At 39.3% G+C, this 24,720-nt stretch overlaps 1 protein-coding gene across 1 annotated transcript; it reads left to right on the top strand.

Moving 5' to 3' along the window:
* Nucleotides 1-1,003: 1,003 nt before the first annotated feature.
* On the top strand, nucleotides 1,004-24,677 carry CLCA4 (chloride channel accessory 4). The gene is made up of 14 exons (XM_072974038.1): nucleotides 1,004-1,828; nucleotides 4,002-4,142; nucleotides 4,283-4,430; nucleotides 7,755-7,863; nucleotides 9,390-9,567; nucleotides 9,897-10,115; nucleotides 12,167-12,394; nucleotides 15,007-15,184; nucleotides 16,459-16,565; nucleotides 19,202-19,417; nucleotides 20,009-20,276; nucleotides 22,212-22,382; nucleotides 23,306-23,539; nucleotides 23,896-24,677. Exons 2-14 carry the CDS (start codon nucleotides 4,005-4,007, stop codon nucleotides 24,318-24,320), a joined length of 2,619 nt encoding a protein of 872 aa, XP_072830139.1. The 5' UTR covers nucleotides 1,004-1,828; nucleotides 4,002-4,004; the 3' UTR covers nucleotides 24,321-24,677.
* Nucleotides 24,678-24,720: the final 43 nt, after the last annotated feature.

Here is a 24,720-nt window from a genome sequence, read left to right as displayed (position 1 = left end):
AGGATCATTTCTTTATCCTTAACTCTAGCCACCTTGATTATGATATGTCTTGATGTGGGTCTATTTGGGTTCTTTCTGTTTGGGACCCTCTGAGCTTCCTGTACTTGGATATCTGATTCCTTCTTTAAGTTTGGGAAGTTTTCAGTCATGATTTCTTCCAATACCTTTTCAATCTCCTTTGATCTTTCTTTCCTTTCTGGGGCCCCTATTATGTGAAGATTGGCACGCTTTATATTATCCCATAGGTCCCTCATGCTATTTTCATTTGTTTTTATTTATTTATCTTGTAGCTGTTCTGATTGAGTGCTTTCTGTTGTCCTGTCTTCTAGGTCACTAATTCGTTCCTCTACATTATCTAGTCTGCTTTGCACAGCCTTTAGATCATTTCTCATCTCAGCCAATGAGTTTACCAATTCTACTTGGCTCTTCTTTATAGCTTCTATTTCATTTTTGACGTATTTTATATCTCTAAACACTATCTCTTTTAGTTCCTTCAGTACTTTGATCACTCCTTTCTTGAAATCTTGATCTAGTAGGCTATCAATGTCTATTTCATTGATCATTCTTTCAGGGGATTTCTCTTGTTCTTTTAATCGGGAACGGTTTCTCTGCTTCTCCATCTTGGTTATAACTGTCTGACACTGTGGCTTATGGAGTATCAGTTATCTATTGTGGAGTTTTTTTATTTATCTATCTAATGCCTATGTAGGAATAACACTTAAAATAAAAAAAGAAAGAGAGAGAATTTTAAAAGAAGGGAGAAAAAGTTTCGAAAACAGTGTATAATGAATAATAGAAGAGCAAGTTGAAGCAGAACAGCAATTGGGTTGAGACGTCTTTTAAAAACCTTTAAAAAAGGAGAAAAGAGGGAAAGATGTATTTGAAACCTGTGTATAATCAATAACAGGACATCAACCAAGAGAAAAATGAAAAGACTTGGATTTTTAAAAATAATAAAAATGTTTTTTAAAAATCTAAAAGGGATTAAAAGTGGGAGTATATATAATTGTTTAAGAAGTAAAAATTAAAAGGGTAATAGAAAATAGAACAAGTAAAAACAGATTTAAAAAAAAAAAGGATGGGAGGTGTTCTCTTGGAGACTGAGTGCTCTTAATGCGAAGTCTTTCTGTCTTTGTCCTGTTTTGGAAGCTCAGCTTGCTGTTTGCAGAGGCCCTCTGTTGGCGCCCTCATCTGTGCTGCTCCCAGTGCCTGTTGGCAAGCAGATCGCGCCCCCTCCCAACACTGGGTCAGGTGCAGCTCTCCTTTGCTGTGGGCGGGTCACTGTCCCTCCCAATGCCCGATGCCGCAGTCAGATGTTGCAGACTGGCCAGGTAGGAGGGCGGGTCGCGCCCCCTCCCAGCACCTCGGTCAGGGGCTGTGTTCCTGCCCGAAAGGCGGGGGGCCGCTCTCCCTCTACCTGCGCCGGCGGTAGCTCCGCTGCTCTGTGCCGCTGCGCCCTCTGCCTCGGGTCTGCGCTCTGCAGCTGGGCTTGGGGAAGACCGCGGAACAGCCCTGTCCCTGCTCTGGGCCAGAACCCAGTCCTTGTTTGTCTTGGCGGAGCAAGTTCTCTGAGGGACCAGGATGGAAGGATCCTGTCTGCCTCGGGCTGTAGACAAGTCTCTGCCTGGCCTTTGAGGCTGCTGAGCCCTTCGGTGCGGATGCAGGCTTCGCCCCCGCCCCCGCCTGGGTGCTCAGCGCCGGAGGATATGGTGGCTGTGCGTGGGCCCCCCCTCTCTTGCCCCGAAAACTTTCCGTGGGTTTTCAGAGATGGGGGTATGCACCCTTCCCCCGAGAGCACATCAACCTTGCTGTTTTATGGAGGGCCCAGGTTGTTCTGTCCTGTACACCCACAGCCCCGGCGCCCAGCCCCTTGCAGTCCCCCGGAGCTGCCTCCGTGCAGCCACCCCTGTGCTCCGCCTGGCTTGTGCAGCCTGGCTCTGCCCGCCGCTGCCAGCCTTCGTCTTGGGCTGGGTGTTGCGGGGACGCTCTGTGCCAGTTTAACTTAGTTCTGTCGGTCAAGGGCTGCTCTGTACAGATCCGAGCCTCGGAGGCTCCCCCTCCGTCCTGCTGGCCTCTCGGTTGGAGAGGGGAGACCCAGCGAGCGAGCGCCAGTCCTCCTTTGCCGCTCCCTCCCCGCGGGACCTGTCCCGCGCTGCTTTGCCTTTTGTTCTTTCTTTTTTCCTTTTCTCCTACCAGATTTTTGGCGTCTTTGTCTTTTGAAGAGGACGATGTTCTGTCGGAGCTCCGCAGGTGCTCTGGTGGGCTGAGTGGGTCTGTGGATGTGAGTCTTGGTGTATCTGTGTGAGAGGGTGAGCTGCGAGCATCCTAATACTCTGCCATCTTGGCCCCCTCCAATTGTCAACTTTCTTTATTCCTTTCATTCACGTGTTTTTGGGTTTGAGAGTACTTATTCTTTTGAAACATTGGTATCCTAATCTTCTTTGATCCAACTAGGATATTATAGGAATTTAGATGGAATTTTATATACAATATTCTGCTTGGAAGCTTGTGAGAACCATAATTAGCCACCCCAGCATGCCCCAAGGTATCACAGTCATCTGATAATAGGGTCTGGGCCACCTCTCATGACCTGAAACATACCAAAGATAGTTGTATAGAGTTATGAGACTACAAAGTAAATGGGTTCCCTTGCCCAGCCCACACAACTGTATGCAGCAACCTGACTTCCTCAAAGTGTACCGCAGTTCAAGTTGCCATATATACCATAGACACTCATAGGCACAGAGCGAGCCATCTCTTTAAGCAGAAGGTAAAAACTGATTGAGATCTAAATATCCCAAAACAAAGAGGAGAGGCATTCTTACGGAACATTCTCAGGTAGAAAATTCTCTCTGAAGTAACCTTCAGTCTACTTTAGGAGATCTTTGAAGTCCTTTTCCTAACTCCTAGCCAGTCCTCTTGGTCTTCAGTTCTTTATACCCCGACTTCTGACTGATCCCTGGCTCTAAATCCAATCAGTTTGCTGATCTCTTCAGTACAAATGAGTCAGCACATTGGATTCTCTTCACTAGAACAGAGGAAAACCCTGGAATTCCTGAAGAAGAGTAATTCTACTGGGGACTTATGTAGGTCAGGAAGCAGCATGGAGGAGGAGAACTTGCCATGAAGAGAACAACACTGTAGACTGGGGTGTTGCCAGCAAGATGGAGAGGTTGGCATTGTTATCCAATACGCAGGGTCCCACAATTATTCTGTGGGGTTAATCACATAGAATAGTTTACCAAGGAACTTTTCTGTTTCCCCCACTAGGTAGTAAGCTCTAGGGAGAGACTATTTCCTTCACCAATCATTGTACCTTTGGGCTCAGCATACTGAAAAATATAAGGAGATATTATTTTCTGCTTGGTGACAGAGCAAAATGATCTGCCTAGGACCCAAAAGCTCTGCCTCACCTATGATTTCTTCCATCACTCCACTCCCTGGGCTCCCAATCCAGTCCTTTCTCCTAAGGTTGGGAGTGCAGTGAAAAATATCTTCTATAACCCCTACTTATAAACAACAGCTGAAGCCGTTCTCTACTAAGACTTATAAAAAGTGATGGTATCAAGCAGGTTTATGACTGCCTATGTGCAGAGTACTTTATAGCTTATTCCATGTTTACAACAATTTTAAAGATGGGCTGTAATAGTCCACTGAGGCCAAATTCTGTCACCCAGAAAGCGCTAATGCCAGTGTTGGAACCAAGTAGATGACTCTAAAATCTACGCCTTTATCATTTTATGCAATTTCTCCTAACAGCAAACAGTAGCACTCGCTCCTCGTTGAAGGCTTATGGAAAACTCAAAGACCTTGATGGGTGGGATTAAGCTGTACTTTTGGACTGACAAGTGGTAGAGTTGCAATTGTGAGGGAGAGACTCTGCTCGTTAGTTAGTTGCTTTTTCTATCTACTCTTAATTGGGGAAATGCCTGTGACGAGCATCTGCTTATTTACTCCACTCTCACTTGGCCATCTTCTCATATTTTTCCCTTTAATAATAGGAAATGGTGACTGCAGCATCTACTTACCTGTTTGAAGCCACAGAAAAAAGATTTTTTTTCAAAAATGTATCAATATTAGTTCCAGAGAATTGGAAGAGCAATACTCAGTACAAAAGGCCAAAATATGAAAGCTATACACATGTAAGTGTCAAAAAGCTTCTCTTAAAAATGTTTTCTCTGCTGCCTCTTGATTTTGACCTAAATTAATCATCTCTGAGTTTTTTCAGACAAATGTTATCATTTCTATTCTGATGTTTAAACATATTTTTAAACATTCTCAGGCTGATGTTTTAGTTGCACCACCTACCCTCCCAGGCAGGGATGAACCATATACCAAGCAGTTCACAGCCTGTGAAGAAAAAGGAGAATACATTCATCTCACTCCTGACTTTGTCCTCGGAAAAAAACAAGATGAATATGGACCGTCAGGTAGGAATTTTGGTTAAAACACATATTTTGGAATGATTCCAACAAGCAGCTTGTATCCACGTTCAGTGTACAAGTCTTGGAACCAGAGTCCCTAGGGTCAAATCCTGATTCCCCTATAGCTGTGTGTGACCTTGGACGAGTGACCTGGCCTCTCTGTGCTTATTTCCTGTGACTAGAGGTGTTCCCACCTTATAGAACTGTTGGGAATATTACACTAGATACTCCTCATGATTGTACTCAGCACAGTGTCTACAGAAAACTGAACACATGGGACAGCCATAGTCAATGTTTTTCACAAGGAATACTTTTTAGATTTTAATTTTTGAGTTTTCCACTCCTGAATGTTAATTGATCACATGCCCCCTCCATGGAAGGCAGATGCGTGGCAAACTGAAAGGGCCCCAGGTGACAGTTTCTGGCCAAGAGAAAACACTCCTAGGCTGTCAGTTTCTGATGTTACTATTCAGCCAATCCTTTGAACCAGATGACCCTGCCTCTAAGTGACCGTTTTTACATATAAAAGTGTAAATTTCATCTAGTTCAATCTAAAAAGTTAAGATCACTGTTTCAAATGAACTAAAGCACATTATTTTTCGGATGAAAATGAAAATCATTGTCAAAGGAGGGCCACCCCGCATGTCAGTGCTCAGTGGAAGCCTTCCTAGATTCACACTCTCCAGACTCACCTCTTCTTCTTCCGCTGCCCCTTCAATGAACATTCACTGTCTCTTATCTCTGTCAGACAGTCAGCTAGTCGTGGTCCTCAACAGTGCCTGGACCTGCTCCCCCCCCCCAATCTTGAAGCCTCCCTCATCCTGTCCCATTCCAACCCGACCCCTCCCCCAGACGTCAGCCTGACCATGTTTGTTGTGCTTGGCGCCTCTAACCCTTTGTGCCCTTCCAGCTGTACTTTCTTCCCTTCCTGGCCTGTCCAGCGAAGTCAGTCATGTCAACTACAAGTATAAAGTCATGTCAACTACAAGTATAAACAGCTCAGTTTCCTCACCATCCTCGTCCTTATGTTTTATTCAACTTACCCAACCTCTGTACTAAATTTCCAGCCAGTTTCTTTTGGTTCTTGTTAAGGTTTCCAATATTGTGAAAGAAAAATATGAAACTAATTGGTGTCTTTAAAAAACAAAGTTTCAAAGCCACTCGATGTTTGGACTTGCCTCCTCTCATCTCAGTTTCTCATTCCCTGTAGCAGCTGTTCTAAACGTCCAATTTTCTCAAGACCATTAGCCAGTCTTTTCAACTCCATCACTGGTGCTCTGATTGAGAAAACAGAGGCCCCTGTCTTCTTCCTCGCTACTGCTTAATCTTGTCCACCTTCATGGCCCCCTACCTCCACCTGTATTAGAAGAGGACGATTTTTCTCCAGTTTCTAAAGCCAATGTCCTCATCTGAGCTCTCGTTCTTTTCCCATACCACCCACCTTAACCCCATCCCATACCTTACGGTTTCCCCTTCCCTCCTAGACAGGTGTTTCTGCCATAATGTGATACAAGTGTTTGTGGAAAAAAACCCCACATTCTGCAAAACAGTGCTTTAAAAACAATGAGGATTTTAGGAAAATAAAATTAAGAAGAAACTCCTCAAGATCTATGTAATCTGTAATAAAAATGATAACAGCAATAACAGGAGGTCCCTGAAAAGATCCTTTCGACTGCCCAAGCTGCAGCTCAGTACGGCTGGAGGCTGCCAACAGAGCAGATTTTAAGAGCACGCACGCACTCATGCGGTGAAATGGTATTGAAAATGAGAACAGGGCTAGTGGGGACAAGGACAATGATGGAGATAAGAATGGAATTCTGAGCTCAAAGGGGTTGCTTTTGTAAGAGAAAAATTGTTTACATTTGAGAGGTACAAGATGATGATTTGTTACACATGTACGTCGTGAAGTGATCACTACTGTTAAGCGAATCAACACATCATTTCCTCACATAGTTCCCTTTTTGTATGTGTGGTCAGAGCACCTGAATTCTATTCTTTTAGCAAACTGAGGTGAGCATGGGAGCCAGACAACCTGCCATGAGCTGATAAGGAAATGAGCCTGAGAGTGGACTGTTCTAATAAGGGAGCCAGAGGTGGAGGCCGAATTAAATTTCTTAAAATTCACCGAATTCCTCTCACAGTGGCTGATGTGGGAGCTTCTTCCTCCCACACTGAAGGATATATATAATTCATGCTCACTAATTTGGCTCCATTTGCCTAGGAAGCCTAAAAACAGTGTTCTTAAAAGTTTGATGTGTAGAGGAATAACTTAGGGATCTTGTTAATAAGCAGATTCGGAGCCAGTAGGTCTAGGGTGGACCTAAGATTCTGCATTTCTTATTAGTGCCCAGGGATGCTGACATGGCTGGTGCAGGGACCACAGTTTGGGTGGCAAGTGCTTAAAGGAGAAGCATGACTTCTGCATGATACTGATATTTTCTCCCTATTTTCAGGCCTCATGAGTTAATTTGAGTTGGAGAAACACAGATTGTAGCAGACCAGAGCATATTTCCAACTTGTCTTTTTCCGTTTCTATTTCCTCTGAATTTTTCCTAATACTGCTAAAATAAAAATTCCACTTGTTTCTTCTTCCCGTATTTCAAGCTTGGATTTGCCTTTATTCTTCTATTCACCCTGAAATTTTTAGGGGAAAAGAATGATTTAATTCAGACTCCCTCTTTCTATCTTTATCCTAATCAAGGACCATATCTTATTTATCTTTATATTTCCTAGTAGCTAGTACCTTGTGCTGAATATATAATTAAAAATAATTGTTTCCATTTAATGAATGCTTATATGTGCTAAGTACTATAAATTAATTACTGCATTTAGACCCACCCTCCAAATTATATATTGTCTATAGCAGTGTTTTTCAATCTTTTCTTCTTCATTATCAAGCCTTTAAGGAACATATATAGATATTTTTTAACTAATCATACTTCCACGAAATTTTAATACCACAAACGTCATATATCTGTTTATGTTGTTGGTAGGACTGAGTTTGTAGAGCCAAAAACCACTGTAATATCTGAGACTTTTTGGCCCTCAAGAACCAAAAATCAAAGCCCAATCTGTCCACCTATAGCATGTACATAATAAATGTTTCATTGATTTAACATGTTGTGGAATAAGAAAATAATATGCTAAAAAAGCTATATAACAGTAAAATGAAATGGAATACAATATGCTTTTTTATAAACAAAAATATGAATGTTAACAGTTATTTAAAACCTAAATGTCCTGGATTTTAAAAACCCACATCTTAATATACATGAGGGACAAATTACACCACTTGAATTATGATCATGTGTTTGAAATATTTTCCTACAGGTAGACTGTTTGTCCACGAGTGGGCCCACCTCCGCTGGGGGGTGTTTGATGAGTACAATGATGATGAGCCTTTCTACAGCGCTTCGTCAAAGAAAATCGAAGCAACAAGGCACGGCCACTTCAACTGTCTTAAATTACTTCAGGCAGTAATTTCTTATTTTCCTTAGCCTGGTTTCTTTCAAAATCCATTTACTCGTTTTTGTTCCAGTGTGGGTAACAGATGCTATGTCACAAATGGTGCCTTCCTGTTTTTTAAAAAAATATATCTTAAAGTAGCTGGTTGATCATTTAAAACACACATAACTTCAAGAGAATTTGCAGCCAAGTTAGCATATCTTTACACCTCTCTACCTCAGTTGCTGGAACTCATTTGTGCTGAAGTTAGTGCTCTGTGAAGAGGGTTGCACTATGTGCCAGGAGATCAAAAGTATTTATGCTGCTAAAGAAAGAAAGTGATAGCTATACTTATGAAGTAGTGTGTATGCCGACTGAGTAGGAAATCAACCAGCTTCAAAGAGCCAAACAGAAATGTCTTGGGATTTATAAAGTTCATGTTAAACTACCAATCCAACATCACAGTTAAAAACAGACAATCCTCCTTGTTCTGAGATCAAGAGAACAGAAAGTTTGGGGGAATCAATCTAAAACTGGATGCCATCAGCTTAATCAATCTTAGATGCCCGGCTGGGGTTAGGGATTATCAAAAAAACAAATTTCAGTAAAATCTGAATTTCCTCAGAACCACTGCGCCAACTTGCAGGATGCTTATTTTAAAGACTATTGCGTTGGTTACATTTGTTTACATCGCATTCACCTGAATGTCTAAGTCTCTGCCAAAGAATATTCATCATGATTGTTAATACAGATAACATCATTACATTCGCTGAGTTTTGAGGCAATAAAGGCATGCATATATTTAGGAGACTCCATAAATTACTGAATGAAATCTAGTCATTGCTTTTTGAATTTGAACTGGATGCACATTGAAAACATGAGATACAGTCACATTCCAGCATATTTACTGTAATCACTGCCACTTGTGGCCAGTTCCATGAAATAAAACACAAGCCTGAAATCCCTCCACCATTCTTTACCACCCTAGGCAGTACCCCAGTCTTTCCTTCAAGCCACATTTCACTTTGGATAAAACTGCTCATTGAATAATCAAAAAACCTGTAGCTATGCAACACTTTATTCTTTGAGGATATCTTCTTTGAATAAGAAATATACAAAGAGCCTTAGGTAGAGTGGTACCTAGAGTAAGTGATTTCACAGGTTGCCTTGTGCAGGTGCCTGCAGTGCACTTACCTACTAGGAGAGACGTGTGGGAAAGGGGAGCCTACGGATCCATTAGCATAAGGACAGCTGGGGCTTTAATTCCCACAGAGAACTCAGCCACTGCATATACTGGGTAGTCCACTTAAAATTTCCCTCTGAAATTTCTTGAAAAACAGATAAGCTCTCTGATAGAACCCTTAAACTTAGCTCTCAAAATAGGATGTGTATGGTATACAAATAAGAATAAAAATCTTGATAAGGATCATTATTAAAAACCTTGATATAGAGACCACTTATGATTTTCAAAAACTGTTAATGATTAGGTTGCCTTAAAGACTAACTGTCATTTATTTTCAGGTGTTCCACAGGTATTACTGGTATCAACAGAGTTCATAAGTGCCAAGGAGACAGCTGTATAACTAGTAGATGCAAAACTAATTCTAAGACAAAACTGTATGAAAAAGATTGTCAGTTCTTTCCTGATAAATATCAAACTGAAAAGGCATCCATAATGTTTATGCAAAGTATTGATTCTGTAAGTATGCCAACCATTACTTCAGACTGGATATTTATAATCAAAGGACATGTTACCATGTTTATAAAATATCCGTGCAGGTGACCTGAGGGATTAGATACATTAATAAAGAGTTCTTTGAATATTGACTCGCACACAGTAAAGCACTTAACTAGTGTTAACCATTATTACTATTAATGAAAAATCATTTTACTATTATAGGTTTCCTCAGTGAATCATATTTCATTCAATAAACAACACACTTGGAGAACAGATTTTTAATTTTTTTCAGATTTGTAGTTGAGTTTTCAAATGCATCGTATATAAATATTATTTTTATTAACATTTAGGTCGTTGAATTCTGTAATGAAAAAAACCATAACCGAGAAGCTCCAAGCCTACAAAACAAAAGGTGCGATTCCAGAAGCACGTGGGAGGTGATCAGCAATTCTGAGGATTTTAAAAACACAACGGCCATGGTGACACAACCTCCTCCACCTGTCTTCTCGCTGCTGAAGATCCAGGAAAGAATTGTGTGCTTGGTTCTTGATAAGTCTGGGAGCATGGGAGTAAGTTCAGGGGTCCATTTTTCCTGGCTGTAGGGACAGAGCACTGACTGTCTAAGAACACTGACTGCTACCCACACCTGGGTTCTTCTAAGTTGCATGGTACTTATGCCATCACTTTCTGTGACCTTGATCTCAAAGGGGCAATGAATATTATAATGAAAGAAGGATGGCAATAGAGTTAGAAGGACCTAGTACAAAAATCTCTATTTTTTTTTCCAGAAAATGGACAGTTTATTGAGGAGGACTTTTAGGCCCCTTAGTAAAGCTTTTGCTAGAAGGGCAGAACTAGAGATTGAAATACGGAGATGTTTCCTGACCTTGCTCCCTTTATGTACTGGGAATGCCTGACGGGCATGGGGACAGAACAGATTGGGAGGCTTCTGAACTCCATCCCAAATTAAGGAACAAGACTAACCAGGAGAATTCTTAACATGACTTTATCTTATGTGCATCATGTGTATGAATTACCTCTTTATGCTCAAAGACATAGAGAAACAGCATCACCATAAAGAAGATATGGCCAGATTCAGCTACTCATTCCTTCTACCCTCATTAAGTGAATGGAGGGCATTGTACCAGGCTTTAGGAATAGAGATCCATATAGTTCATAGCTGAACAGAGAAAATTTTCTCTCTTTTCCCCATCATGAATTAACTTACAATCATCTTTCAAAATTTTGTGTAGGCACTCACTTCCTCCACGACATGGTTTGGTCTTCCAGACGAGGCTAATAGCCCTTCTGCAGATCTCCCACAATGACTTGTGCAAACTTCTATTATTATCTATATATTATATTGAAATTACACATTTCTTTTCTACTATAGTGGAACCTCCTCTAGGACTTGGAGCCATTTTCCCTAGGAACTGGGTCACCTAGGACTTGAAGCAGTCATTCATATTTGTATACCTTTTGCCTAGAATAGGGTTTATCACATGTAGGCACTCAATAAATAATTGTTGAAAAGAATTGACAACAAATGAGCAGATGTAACATGATTAAGGTACCCAGAAGGATGGCATATTTGAGGGAGAACAGAGCATGCTGAAGATCAGGAATAATGTCTTCAACAAATGGGGGTTGGATGGTTAGTGGAAAGGGCAGAGGATGGTACAGCTGAATGAAATAATTCGTAATAGACAGGGTTTCAGAAAGAGCATCAGTGTGCTGGACACCAGCACATGAAAGTGTTCTAGGAAGTGTTGCTGGGGAGAGATGAGGTTCTTGACTGACTGAGAGAAGACAAGCAGCTTCCCCTAGACAGAGCCAAGTTTAAAGGGAAAGCAAAGCAGTAGGGAGAACCCTCAAAGATGGGGGTGCAGAAGTTCCTCACTGTGATTTGGTTTTAGGGAGTTCAGAGGAAAATTTGGGCATGTGTTGGGAAGAGGTACTACAGATCAGCTGGTATTGAGGGCCTAATAAAAGACAAATGTATGAAGAAGTGCACATCCTAGGAAATAGGGACATGAGTATTAATGGGTTACCAAAGAACCAATTCCAATTAATCCATTAGTGGAAATACGGAGGGAGATCAGAAGAGGAAATAGGTAAGGTAGGAATGGAGTCTCTCAGCATTTAGAGTAAGTTTCATCTTTGGGTCGTGTAGTGGCCAGAGGATGGGGAGATTTCAGTCCCTAGGTAGAGTCCATGATAATCTGGCTTGATACTGTGGGACCTGGAGAGTAGTTTCATCTTGATACAACTGGAACAGAGGATCCCAAGGGTAATTAGGCAGTCTCTAAGGTGTGAGTCATCATTCCTCAGTGCCAATCCAACCCCCATCCTACCTACAGCTCTAATTCGGGTGCCTAGAAGCCAAGAATCTGCTCCAGTTAAAACCTTCTGTTCCTTACTATATTAAACATGTGAGTCCCATAGTAAACAAAACTATATTTTTAAATTTTATCAATTGAAAAAAATGCTTTCTTTAATAATACCATTACTATTGATAGAAAATCTTTAACTAGAAATTTCGTTCACTCATCTTATGTGATCTGCTATTGTTTCCCAATGAAAAACTACTTGTTTGCTTTTCTTACCCTTTTTTATTCAGGGTTATGACCGCCTAAACCGAATGAATCAAGCAGCCAAACTTTTCCTGCTGCAGATCGTTGAAAACGGATCCTGGGTGGGGATGGTGCACTTTGATAGTTCTGCAAGCATCATAAGCAATCTAATCCAAATAAGCAGCAGCAGCGAAAGAAACAAGCTCTTGGAGAGTTTACCTACACGTGCTAGTGGAGGAACCTCCATCTGCTCTGGAATTAGAACAGGATTTCAGGTGAAAATCGTACTTCAAGTATAGTCTGTTTGTTTATTATTAGGACATTTTTGTAAGCACTGGCTGCACATACTTGCTCCCTAATTTTAACGTAACTAATTCTAAGAAGCAGAGATCTAAGCATATAGAAAAAAAGTCACTTGCCAATTTTGATTGGATCAGTGAAAAGTGAATAAATTAACGGGTGAGTAAATAACTATTAAAATTCCACTAGAATAGAAGCCAAACAAGGTTAGAGACGGTGTCTTGTTACCATGCAGTAATCAGTGCTCAGTAAATGTTAGTTAAATAAGTAACAGTGCTTAGGCAGCAAAAGTCACCAAATTTTAAGGCAAGGAAGCAAGTTATATGGTATGATTCCACTTTAAGCCAACCCTTGTTTTAGTTTCTGTGACATTCAGTTAGGGAAATTGTTTATCTGTCAAAGCAGAGGTAGCAGTAACTGTTAGTTACACTCACGGTAAGGAGTACTGGTCGGAACATGCGTTTTGACATCAGAGCACTGGCTCTACTACTCACTAGCTATGTGATCTAAGAAAAGTTTTCCATCTCTTTGGACTCTCAATGCCTTAACTATAAAGTATAGGAAAATAAGAATGCCCATTTCATAGGATTATTATGAGACTTAAGTGAAATGATTCGTGTTCATACTTAAAACAATATGCATTATATTCTATAGTAAATATATAATTCATAATAACTATTACTGTGAGCCTTGTTTTTATCCAAATGGTCATCTTGAGCCCATGATTAATTAATATTAATTATGTTATTTTCCTGCTTGGAAATCCTTTCTCCTAATGGTTTATAAAATCAAGTCCTAATTCTTCAGTCTGATGTTATTTAAAAGCTTCTCATCCTCTGATAAACTTGCCCTCACCTCTCTTGCCAGCCTTTTTTCTCAGTTCTCCACTCTCAACGCTCTATGCTCCAACCAATTTACTGCACACATTGTTCTCCAAGCACACTGTGTACTAACAGCCTCCATACATTTGCCGTGCGATTCCTCTGCCTAAAATGCTTCCTTCTTTTCCATCTTTGCATGTTAAAATTCAACCAATACTATTAAGTCCTTGTTCCTTCATGTAAATTTTCCTGCTACTCCCAAACCTACTGAATCTCCCTCTTTATGCGTTGCATGGCATTTAGCTTTCTAACATGAGGTCCTGGGTTCAAACCCCAGTTATCACTTACTAGCTTTCTGACCCTAAGCATCACTTCCCTAATCTTTAATTACTTTATTGGTATAATGGGGTGGTGAAAGCTAGCATGTATTGTTGTTCATGTTTAATTTATTCAACATAGTAGGGAGCAGGGAGCAAGAATGGTGTATTTGAATTTATTCAACATAAAGTTATTTATGGGTCAAGCAAAGCTTGCTTGCTAATTCAGTGGGGAACAAATAATATCAATCAAAAATCAACCAATCAATTAATTTTATAAAGCAATAATTGAAGATTGTGGAGAATGTGTTGTAAAGGAACTCAACAGAGTGGTGTGATAAAGTGACCGGGAAAACAGTGGCAGTCCCAACTTTAGGCAGAGAGGCCACTGAGGCGCTCTCTGAAGGGTGACGTTTAAGCTAAGATTTGAAGGATGAGAAGGAAACATTGGTTCAGGCAGAAAGGAAAGGAGCTCAATACAAATGTCATGTATTCTTTGAACACCATCAATATGCTTAGCTTTCTGGTTCTATCTATTAGAGGTAAAACAAAAGTTATATGACTAAGATCCCTAACCTTGACCTGCTTAGAACTGTCCATATCTTTTCTTTAAAGGCATACTGAGGACTCCCTAATTTAGAATCATTAACTTAAAAAAAAATATTGAAGTGGACTCTTTTTTTGTTGGATATTCAATTTTTAGGTAATCACGTTTATTGGCAATTTGAGGGTTGATATCCACTATTAAAGTAAAAAGTATTTTTTATTGTTGTTTGTTTTGGTGTTTTTATTTTTTTTATTGAGTTATAGTCATTTTACAATGTTGTGTCAAATTCCAGTGTAGAGCACAATTTTTCAGTTATACTTGAACATACATACATTCACTGTCACATTCTTTTTCGCTGTGAGCCAAGGTAAAAAGTATTTTAATAACAACCTGTGTTTTTTTTATGTTCTTTGGTTCAATGCTATTTGGAGTTAAGGGTTTTCAAGGGGGGTTTGTTTTATTTTATTTTATTTTATTTTTGAAGTGCACTCAATGCATCTAGCTGTATATGCAACAGACTTTATATACTGAAGGCTTGTCAAGGGGCACTCTGGTCAAAGAAAGAAAAATATTTGATGCCACGTTCTGCCATTATATTTTAGTGCCCTGAGTTCCCCAGACTGAGATGTCATTGTCATTTAACTCAAATAGGATTTTCCACAGCCCTGCTCCCCCAAAAATTCATCTGAGCAGACATTCCTTACAGTAAGCAAACAGAAAATAAAAAGCCATGTTTAAGTTCCCTTGGTGGTGATTGACTGCAGATTCTATGATTCTATAATTTTAAAAAAGCCGTCTCTTCTTTTCTGCACATTTTATTTTCTATGTCCATTTTTTCCTAATCTTTCATAAGTCTGTCTGATCTAGGAACACCTGTAATAATGCTCTAATTATATTTGTAGGTAATTAGAAGCCTTTACTCCCAAATAGATGGATCTGAAATCGTCCTGCTGACCGATGGGGAAGATAGCTCTGCAAAGACTTGTGTTGAAGAGGTGACAAATAGTGGGGCCATCATTCATTTTATTGCTCTGGGAGAAAATGCTGATAAAGCAGTCAAAGAGATGAGCATCGTAACAGGTAAAACATGACTTATTCTATGCCACTGGTAGCAATGCGTAAGTGTACAGGCTGACAACAACAATTTCTCTTGAGGTCTTGCTCTGCAGATGCTGTGCCAGGAACTTGGGACCAGAGTTAAACCAGACCGAATCTCAAGGCACTCCCAGTCCACCTGGCTGGAGAAACAAATGAAACTACTAATCAGACAGCATAATCAGATAGGAGACATACGTAGGAGGCAAGCACTATGTGAGCAGAGGAAGGCATTAATTCTTCCAGGGTTGTACAGAGTCAGGGAAAGAAGGCTTGAGAGATGAGGTGACTTTTGAGCTTTACCTTGAACAAAATGTTGACTTTTTCTAGAGGAAAGAGGAGTGAGAGAAGATGATCAGGTTATGAGTAAAAAAAAAAAAAATCACATTGAGATGACAATGCACAGAATGCTGAGGGATAGTAGGAAATCCATGAGACCAGAGAGCCCGGGTTGTGAATTAAAGGATAGGAGATTAACAGAAGCTCAGGCTGAGTAAATATAATAACAACAAGGTTTCTAGATTAAATACACAATAGCTATTATCTTAGACAGAGACATGATGAAAATGGACTACATGTTTTCAGTGCTTTCTTAAACATAGTAGAGAATACATAATTTATAACATTATGAATATCAGTTATTGTTGTGACTTGACCTCCAGTGTTACCAAATATACACTTGCTTTTTAATGCTTAATTGTACAAACTCCCATCATTTCAAAGTACTTTCACTGCCACTGTGAAATATTTTTGTCCCAAGCATTCCCCCCAGAGTAGTCCTTTTTTGGACTTATTTCTGTGGCTTACCATTCTTCGGTCTCCTCATTGCCAGCTGTTGTCAGGATGCCTCAATATAAAAGCTCTTTAACCTTTCTGCTTTTCTGATTCTGATCCACTTTTGCTGGAAAAGCTGACACTGTTAGAAATGTATTTTAAATGAAAGTGAATGATTCCCCTAAAGGGTTATGTGAAGTTTGTGAGCTTTAGTACCTGAAACTGTAACATCTTCTCTGATTATTTCATGCATTTCAGCCAGGATGATTTCTATACATGAGTTTTAAAAGTAGCTTACACTTTCCAGGTGTGACATTTTAAAGTTAACACTTCTGAGTTAATCTTCACATCTATCTGATTTTGGTCTATTTTGATAATACATATTGAAACTATGATTTTGTTTATCCTGTTACCTTATTAATCACTAAAATGTGAAAAACACTCATTTTCTGAAAAGCAGCCTAGTTAATATATTTACATTTTAGGGGGACACGTCTTTTATCCTTCGGATGTAGCCGAGAACAATGGCCTCATCGATTCTTTTGCTGCCCTTGCATCAGGAAACACTGGTGCTTCCCAGCAGTCCCTTCAGGTCAGAGTTCCCAGTCCTCGGGTTTTTGTGTTTGCGTTTAGCAATAGCAAAAAAATAATAATAATCTGGTTGTTGTAAGTTTTGAGTTACATATCTTTCTCAAATAAAATTTTAATTAAAATAAAAAATCTGAAATAGAAATTATCCTTTAGATATGACCAAATTAAATAGCAAAATTGTGAAATAAGCAGTGAAATAGCAGATGTATTTTTTTTCTTTTTCCATAGGGTTTGGTTAAAGAATAACATCAAAACCTAATATTGTTAAATTTTCCACCAAAAATAGACTTTGTTCAATAATCCAGCATCCATTCTTCTATGAATGCATTAAAAAAAATCTCATGCTTCCAAGATTTCCCTCTCCTGCTACAAAATAGATTTAAATTAGATAAGTGAATTCAAGAACCTGGTTTGGAAATGGAAGAATTATATCCTGGAAATATTTGTCAGGAGAAAGAGAGTGAATAATCAGTGCATATCGACAAGCCTACGGTTTGTCTTACCTCTTCAATCACGTCTTCACTGGCTTTTTATTTTATTCACCCCTCTTCTCTTTGTTCACCTCAATTCCCTTTCTCTTCTGTGTTCCAATAACACAAGCATTTTCTGTTATTTATGTATTCAAAAACTTCGAGTAAACTGATTCTTCTTTATGCCCCATGCAAAATGTCAACACAGTATGCCTCCTTCAAGATATATTTTACAAAATTCTGTTTCTCTCCACATCCATTCCAACTTAAGTCTATATCATGTCACTTTTTGCCAAGTCATCTGTCTTCCATCTCCCAGTTCACATCACTGCCTATGTTAAAACTTGCCGTATTCATCTAAACAAACCTATTTGCATCTACTCTCTAACAGCGAGGAGGACAGAAGTTACAGGATGCAAGGTTAGAATAATATTGCAGATTGGTTTGGAGATCTTGTCCGTAGTTCAACCTGTAATCAAATTAAAAATTGGTCTGAGGTTTAGCTTGGCAGCGTACAGAGAATAAACTAAAGGAAGATAAAGCTCATTTCTGAGGGTTTCAACCTGGTTGGCTGAGAGACTGATGATACAATTGTCTAAAATTGACAAGTCAGGTGAGAGATGTGATTCTGAGGATTTTATTTTGTCTTTGTTTTACCTGTGGTAACTTTGAGTGGATGGTGATATACTAAAGTGGAATATACCAAAAGAACTTTTAAAATAGAAGAGCAGAGAGTGGGAAATCAGCTGTAGATGAGACATTCGCACGCAGGAGGTGCTCAAAGTTTTGAGAATGGACTTTATAAACAGTGCAAAAGAAGGAGGAATAAAGTTTTGTTCCCATCATTTAAAATGCTGGCAGTTTCTTAAATAGAGAAATAACAAAAAGAAAGCAAAGTTTTCAAAGGGTAATCTGGACTGATGGACATGATGAGTATGTCTTGGGTGAGAAGAGTGACAAGGTAGAGAGAGGTATGCGGTAACAATCTGAGTGGAGGGGAACTTGGATTTGGCTGGTGGAGCCGGAAGATAGAGAAAAGGTTGCATCTCACTCTTTATTTAGCTATTTTCCCATGGTACTGCTATGTAGACAAAGCCTTCTAGCTTTGCTACACTTTCCTGATGGGGAGGTTTAAGGAGTCATTTACACTCAAATTTCAGTCAATAATAATATTTTGTTTACTCAAAGATATGTCCATTTAACATAGACTAAGATATTTGTCATTGCCATCATGTTTCAGTGGTACAATTTATGCTCTTCTATCAGCATTGGTGTAAAGGTATCTTTGGTTTAAGACTGGGTTGGAATAGAAGTGGGATTCCCCATCATTCTGGAAATGACACATCTGGAGAAAACACTTTCTTGGTCGGTCAATAAAGCTGGCTCTCCTTGCTAAGAGCTGTCCACAAAGACTTGAAAAACTTTCCTTTAAACTCCTCTCAGAAAGGTCCTATCTTTCACTTCTCTTCTCAGGATTCCAACCTTCATAGACGTCAGTTTACCCTCTTTCCACTCTTGTTGGACATGATTACTGTCCGGTGCTACATGCTCTATAATGTGTGAAAAATTATTTCAAGATTTCACATCAGGAAAGATATCCCTAAGTGCTTGTCTCATTTGCTAGTCCCGATGTTCTCTCTTGAATTCCACCCTTACTATGTCTCTACTCAAATCCTCTAGCCACCGTCACTAAGTGTTTTCTTTTAGGTCATCATGAAAATGATAAGCTGAGGGCACCACACACACACACACACACACACACACACACACACACACACACACACATCTTATAGCTAACCTCCTCAGAGGCAGTTTCATCCTCTAATGCCGAATCCTAGGGTGGGGATTCGCCAAGACAAATGGGAAAATAATAATAGGGCCATATCTCCAACTGTGAAACCCATTCTCCTGCTCTAATGTTTTTATTATCCCTGTCCTGTCCTCAGTCCTTATATTTCCACACTGACAACTGTCAGTGACTGTCAGTGACAACTGTTCTGACTGACAACTGTCACGTCCCAATCAGCATTCAGAGCACTCACAAGACTATAGGAGTATGCCATATTTAAGTTTGTTTTCAGGGAAGAAATTAAAAACCATGGTAAAAAGTAAACAGAATAAAATTGCTCTCTTCTCCATTCATTAATTTTTTAATATATTTTAACAGCTTGAAAGTAAGGGATTAAAACTCAGCAGTAATGCTTGGATGAATGGCACTGTGGTAATTGACAGCACTGTGGGAAAGGACACATTCTTTCTCATCACATGGAACCAACAATCTCCCACTATTTCCCTCTGGGATCCCAATGGAACACCGATGGAAAATTTCACAGTGGACACAGATTCCAAAATGGCCTACCTCAATATTCCAGGAAATGCAAAGGTGAACAATCAGCTTTTAGATGTCCTTGCAAATTTGTTTCATAGGTGAAAACACATTGTTTAATATCATAAATATAGGTGCCAATACTTGTATCATTTCAAAATTAAGATAAGATAGAATGTACTTTCTATGCATATATGGTCCTGAAAATTTTGGTGATAGAAAAAAAAGAGAGAACTTACGCATTAGGAGAAAGGAAGAGAAGGGGAAAAATTAGGTAGGCTCAGAATAACTTCAAGGAGGCAATGTGGTAAGAGTCTGTGCAGCTTGCTGTGTAGACAACTACACAGTCATTTCTTAGTACTACCAGATCACAGAATCTGTGGACTTTGAGATCAACACATAAGGCCAAGGCCAAGGCCAACTTTCCAAGATTTATTTTTCCCAACTGAGATTACCAGGTATGACAATAGTCAGGATGTTCTGTCCAAACTGCCTCAGCTCTCATCCTTTTTCCCTCAAAAACCTCAAAACTCTCAAAACCCTGTTTATCCTGCAACAAACTTACAAAATGTATTTTAGAGTCAGAAAGTGGATATCCAGAAAAGACTTTGATCTTGGATACTTAATACATTTCCATTAAATTTTTAGGTGGGTGTTTGGACTTACAGTCTTCAACCAAAAGTAGACACAGAAATATTAACTGTAACAGTAAATTCTCGGGCAGCAAATCCTTCCGTGCCTCCGATCACAATGAATGCTAAAATGAATAAAGACACCAACAGCTTCCCCAGCCCAATGATTGTTTATGCAGAAATTCTACAAGGGTATTTACCCATTCTTGGAGCCAACGTGACTGCTGTCATTGAATCACAGAGTGGGAAAACAGAAGTTTTGGAACTTTTGGATAACGGTGCAGGTAATTCACAGGTTTTTCTGCATAAGCTTCTATTTCCATAACTCAGGATATGCTATGGGTCCCTGTGGCAGTGTGGGTCAGAGGGACAGGCACCAGAATTGGTGCAAATTCCAGGTGAAACTTAAAAAGTGATTTGCAAGTATCTTGCACATTGTAAGGACTCAATAAATGTTATTAACTGTGATTACTGCTTGTCATCTAGACCACCAATGTCTATCACTAGATAGGAAAGTCTTGTTCAGGAGATTGAGTGCAGCATCGGGAATTCTGAACAAGTGTTTCTTAGGGGCACATCATCAAAAAAGTCTGGCCAGAGAGAGCGAAACAGCAACAATATGGGATTAAGCGGTACAGTTTGGGCCCCTGGCAGGGGAGAGGTGACAGGCAGGAGTAATTCCCAACAGCTGGGGAAAAAAGTGCACAGATAGTCTTGGGAACTGAGGCCCAAGGGCAGGCAGACCTGCCGTAAGAGAGGAGGGGATGTCAGTGGGGCATCATCAGATACCACATCTGACTGGAAGGAAACAAGACATACAGCGTTGGTCATGCTCTCTCTCCTTGGTCTGTGTGAGTGAATGGTACTTAAAGACCTTTTCCCAGACTCTGGATTGTTCTGGGAACTAAACCTGCCTTTGAGAGATCACTGAGCAAGGAAATGACCATATCAACAATCTTCAGAGTTGTCAGAATTTTCTGTCAGCTTGTTTTCAATGTAATTAAATCAGTCAGCTTATAATCCTACCATCAACTATAGCTGGCCCTGTGAAAAATTTAGAAGGCACAATTGTTCTTTGGTTCACCTCAGTACCATCATCTGATGTGACAATGTTTTCCTAAACTATCCTGTGACCCTTTGCTTTTCCCTCACGCACTGATGCTACATCAGAACTCCTGCATCTTGTTTCATTTCTCAAGGTGAAATGAAATCTCTCAAATGAAACCTGATGACTACTTAGCTAATTTGGAATGCCTTTACTAAAGAAAGTATTGGTGTTTGACAATGACTTGGAGCAGGCATTCTCAAACTTTAGCGTGCAAGGGAACGACCTGGAGGGCTGTTTATAATGCTGAATGCTGGGCCTACTCTAGGGGGTCTAAGAGATAGACGTTCCTAATATGATCCAACAAGATGCAGGTGCTGTTGGCTCAAGGACCTCACTGCAGGAACATACCCCTTGGAGTATTAATCCCCCCGAGAAATGGGTTTGCAATCTAACAAATGACTCTAGTACTGGTGATCTGAAGAAGTGTCCTTATGATACAGTATTCTTGAGCTCTCCCAAATGTTTATTCTAACAATGGATGGGGTTTTCCACTGTCAAACCAAAAATTTAATGAATCACAGAGTAAGAGGTGAGGATTAAATATAAAAAGGAGCGGTTGAAGATAAGTCAAAATAAATAATTTGTAAGTGACTGTAGTGAGAATTAAATCCTATGCAAGACACTTTCTCTTCAGTGGAGATCCTTTTCATTTGAGTAGAGAGATGATGTAATTATGTTTAAAGTAAGAGCTGTAAGCAAACCATTTGGCAGAGAAATGGAAAGAGTACTATAATACCTGCATGTAAGTCGATAAGATGAAGGTATTTATCACACATACACAGCCATTGGTATGTGAGGATGTGTGAAATATCAGTACACCTGACACTGATATAATATTGTAAATCAACTCTACTTTGATTTTAAAAAACTCAGTTTAGAAAAAATCATATATATTATTTTGTACATACATACATAAAATAACTCAAGGGAATCAATTCAATAAGATATTGGATGGCAGAGCATAATGGAAATATTCCCCAAGGGGTCAATCACAAAACAGGGGGCCCAATCAAGGGGATATGCTTACAAAGCCCACATGCTTGGCTTAGAAAATGCTTAAATTTCTCATTTTCTTTACAGTAGTAACTTATTCCTTCACTTCTATAACAAGGTGCTGATGCTTTCAAGGATGATGGCGTATACTCAAGATACTTTACAGCCTATTCAGATAACGGCAGATACAGTTTAAAAGTACGGGCTCATGGAGGAGACAGTGCTGTCACACGAAACTTAAGGCATCCGCCGAACAGAGCTGCGTATATACCAGGCTGGGTAGTGAACGGTGAGTAACTCATAATATCTGAAACCCAGTGCTGGCTTGAGCAATTGCGAATTGATACAATGAAGGCTTCAAATACTTTAAAACTCAAAGGATAGCCCCATTTCTGGAATGAAGTTCTCAAGCTACAGTTTGCCTCCCAGTCAGCCTAAGCTTTGGTACAGCGTTTGGCATCTAGTAAGTGCTCAATAAATGTCAGGCATTATTATATTAGTTCAGAGCATCTTCCCTATAGCAACAATAATATGCCACATTTTCGGCTCAGGATGAAGGAAGCAGGCTAATGTTATATACCTAAGTATAAGCTAGTGGTAGAATTTATCCTTCAGATTACATATGCTGCAAAAGATACATACAGAAGTAAACATTTATTTGGAAAGTTTTTATTGAGTCAAAAGAAAAAAATGTGCAGTGGAAGGTGATGGTAAGGATTAAACAAGCTTTCTTTGTTAGCTTTCCTTTGTCTTGTCCTTTATCTTGCGACTTTTAGGGGCTTTCTGTTGGCAATTGGAAAATAACCTGAAATATTATTCCTTAGCACTCGCAGCAGGGAAGAAGTGGTTGGAAGAGAACCGTCAGCAATTTCCCCAGATTTATTCTCAGCTTGGACATAATTTGAGAAATAAAGCAATCCCTTGATTTTTAAAGCACATATTGAATTATATACCAATATTCCCATTCAGTGCAGCCTTATTTCCAAAGCGATCATCATCCAGTTCTACCCTACAACACCCTCCCTGGTCAGGATGCTAAAGAAAAAATTCTTCCATCAATTGCACGCTTATGACCTTGTCACCAAAATTAGTAAAATATGACTGTGTATATAGAACAAAAGGGGAAAGATGTGGGATAGGAAATACAATTCACTGAGTTCTGAAAATACTAGTATAGATTTGCCCATTTAATACCAAGAATTTTTAATGCAGGAAACATTGAAGGGAATCCACCAAGACCTGAAACTGATGAAGACATTCAGACAAACTTGGAGAGTTTCACCAGAACAGCAACAGGAGGTGCGTTTGTGGTTTCAAATGTTCCAGCTGGTTCCTTACCTGACCTGTACCCACCAAGTCAAATCACAGACCTTGAAGCCACATCAGATGAGGATGAGATCAGGCTAACGTGGACAGCACCAGGAGATAATTTTGATGTTGGAAAAGGTAAGGACGAAATGTTATGCAATGTTGATTAAGAGAAACTTGTTCAAAAGCAAGAGTGTAAGGGTGTGTGAGAGGAAAATAATTTATGATTGATAGCTCAGCAAAGTATTAATTTTACAACCTTATGTTTTGAAACATCAAATGTGATACATTTTAACCTGCTACCACTTTTCATACAAAGAAGGTAGCATTTGGTTGAGTTTAAAAATCAGAATTCAGCTTTTATGGAAAGATAAATATGGCTCTGGATACGAGTATGAGCTTGGCATAACTAAACAACATTTTTGAGGAAAATTAATTAAAAAATTTAACATGGTATACTCTAGTTTCTAAACTACATGTAATTTTTTTCTTAGTTCAACAGTATATCATAAGAACAAGTGGAAGCATCCTGGATCTAAGAGACAATTTTGATGATGCTCTGCAAGTAAATACTACTGATCTGTTACCAAACGAGGCCAACTCCAAGGAAACCTTTGCATTCAAACCAGGAAACATCTCAGAAGAAAATGCAACGCACATATTCATTGCCATTCAGAGTGTGGATAAAAGCAATCTGACATCAAAAGTATCCAACATTGCACAAGTACCTTTGTTTGTTCCGCAGGCAGATGAAGATCCTCTGCATCCTGATGACAGTCGCCCGAATTCCGGAGTCAGCATTTCTACCGTGGTGCTGTCAGTAGTGGGCTCTGTGGTCGTTGTTGCTGTCATTTTAAGCACCACCATTTGTATCTTAAGCAAGAAAAAAAATTCTAGTAGACCTAGAACAGGGTTTTAAAAAACATCAACAACAAAAGTGACAGACGTTTCTGAATTTTAAAATTTGTCATGTGTGATCATGAACTCATGAAAAAATGACTTTAAGAGTTCTAGAAGGGATACTTCGATTAAATATAAACATGCAGAGGTATTTGAAAAATTGTGAATCAACATTAAATTTAAATAATTGTATTTATTATTATTTAATCATAAAAGGTGATGAATAAAGATCTTTTTCCCTGTTCATACCTGGCTGTGTATTATCTGACACAAAACTTCTTTATGAAAATTCAGATTTCATCAAGAAGTTGAAGTTGTCTACCAGACTAGCCAAAATACAAGTGTAAGAAAGCAAATAAACAATATATGAGAAGAATGAACTTTGTCTTGGTACTTTTGAGCATAAATTGATTTTGTTA

Source organism: Vicugna pacos, chromosome 13, assembly GCF_048564905.1.
Source record: "Vicugna pacos chromosome 13, VicPac4, whole genome shotgun sequence".
In the NCBI taxonomy this organism is placed as follows: Eukaryota; Metazoa; Chordata; class Mammalia; order Artiodactyla; family Camelidae; genus Vicugna; species Vicugna pacos.
The sequence above is the reverse complement of the archived record's forward strand: the minus strand, read 5'-3'. Positions and strand labels throughout refer to the sequence as shown.

Coding starts and splice junctions, on each gene's coding strand:
- CLCA4 (XM_072974038.1), top strand. CDS start 4,005: ATGGTGACTGCAGCATCTACTTACCTGTTTGAAGCCACAGAAAAAAGA. Junction 9,568..9,896: donor TTATGCAAAGTATTGATTCT/GTAAGTATGCCA, acceptor ATTAACATTTAG/GTCGTTGAATTCTGTAATGA. Junction 22,383..23,305: donor ACCAGGCTGGGTAGTGAACG/GTGAGTAACTCA, acceptor TTTTTAATGCAG/GAAACATTGAAGGGAATCCA.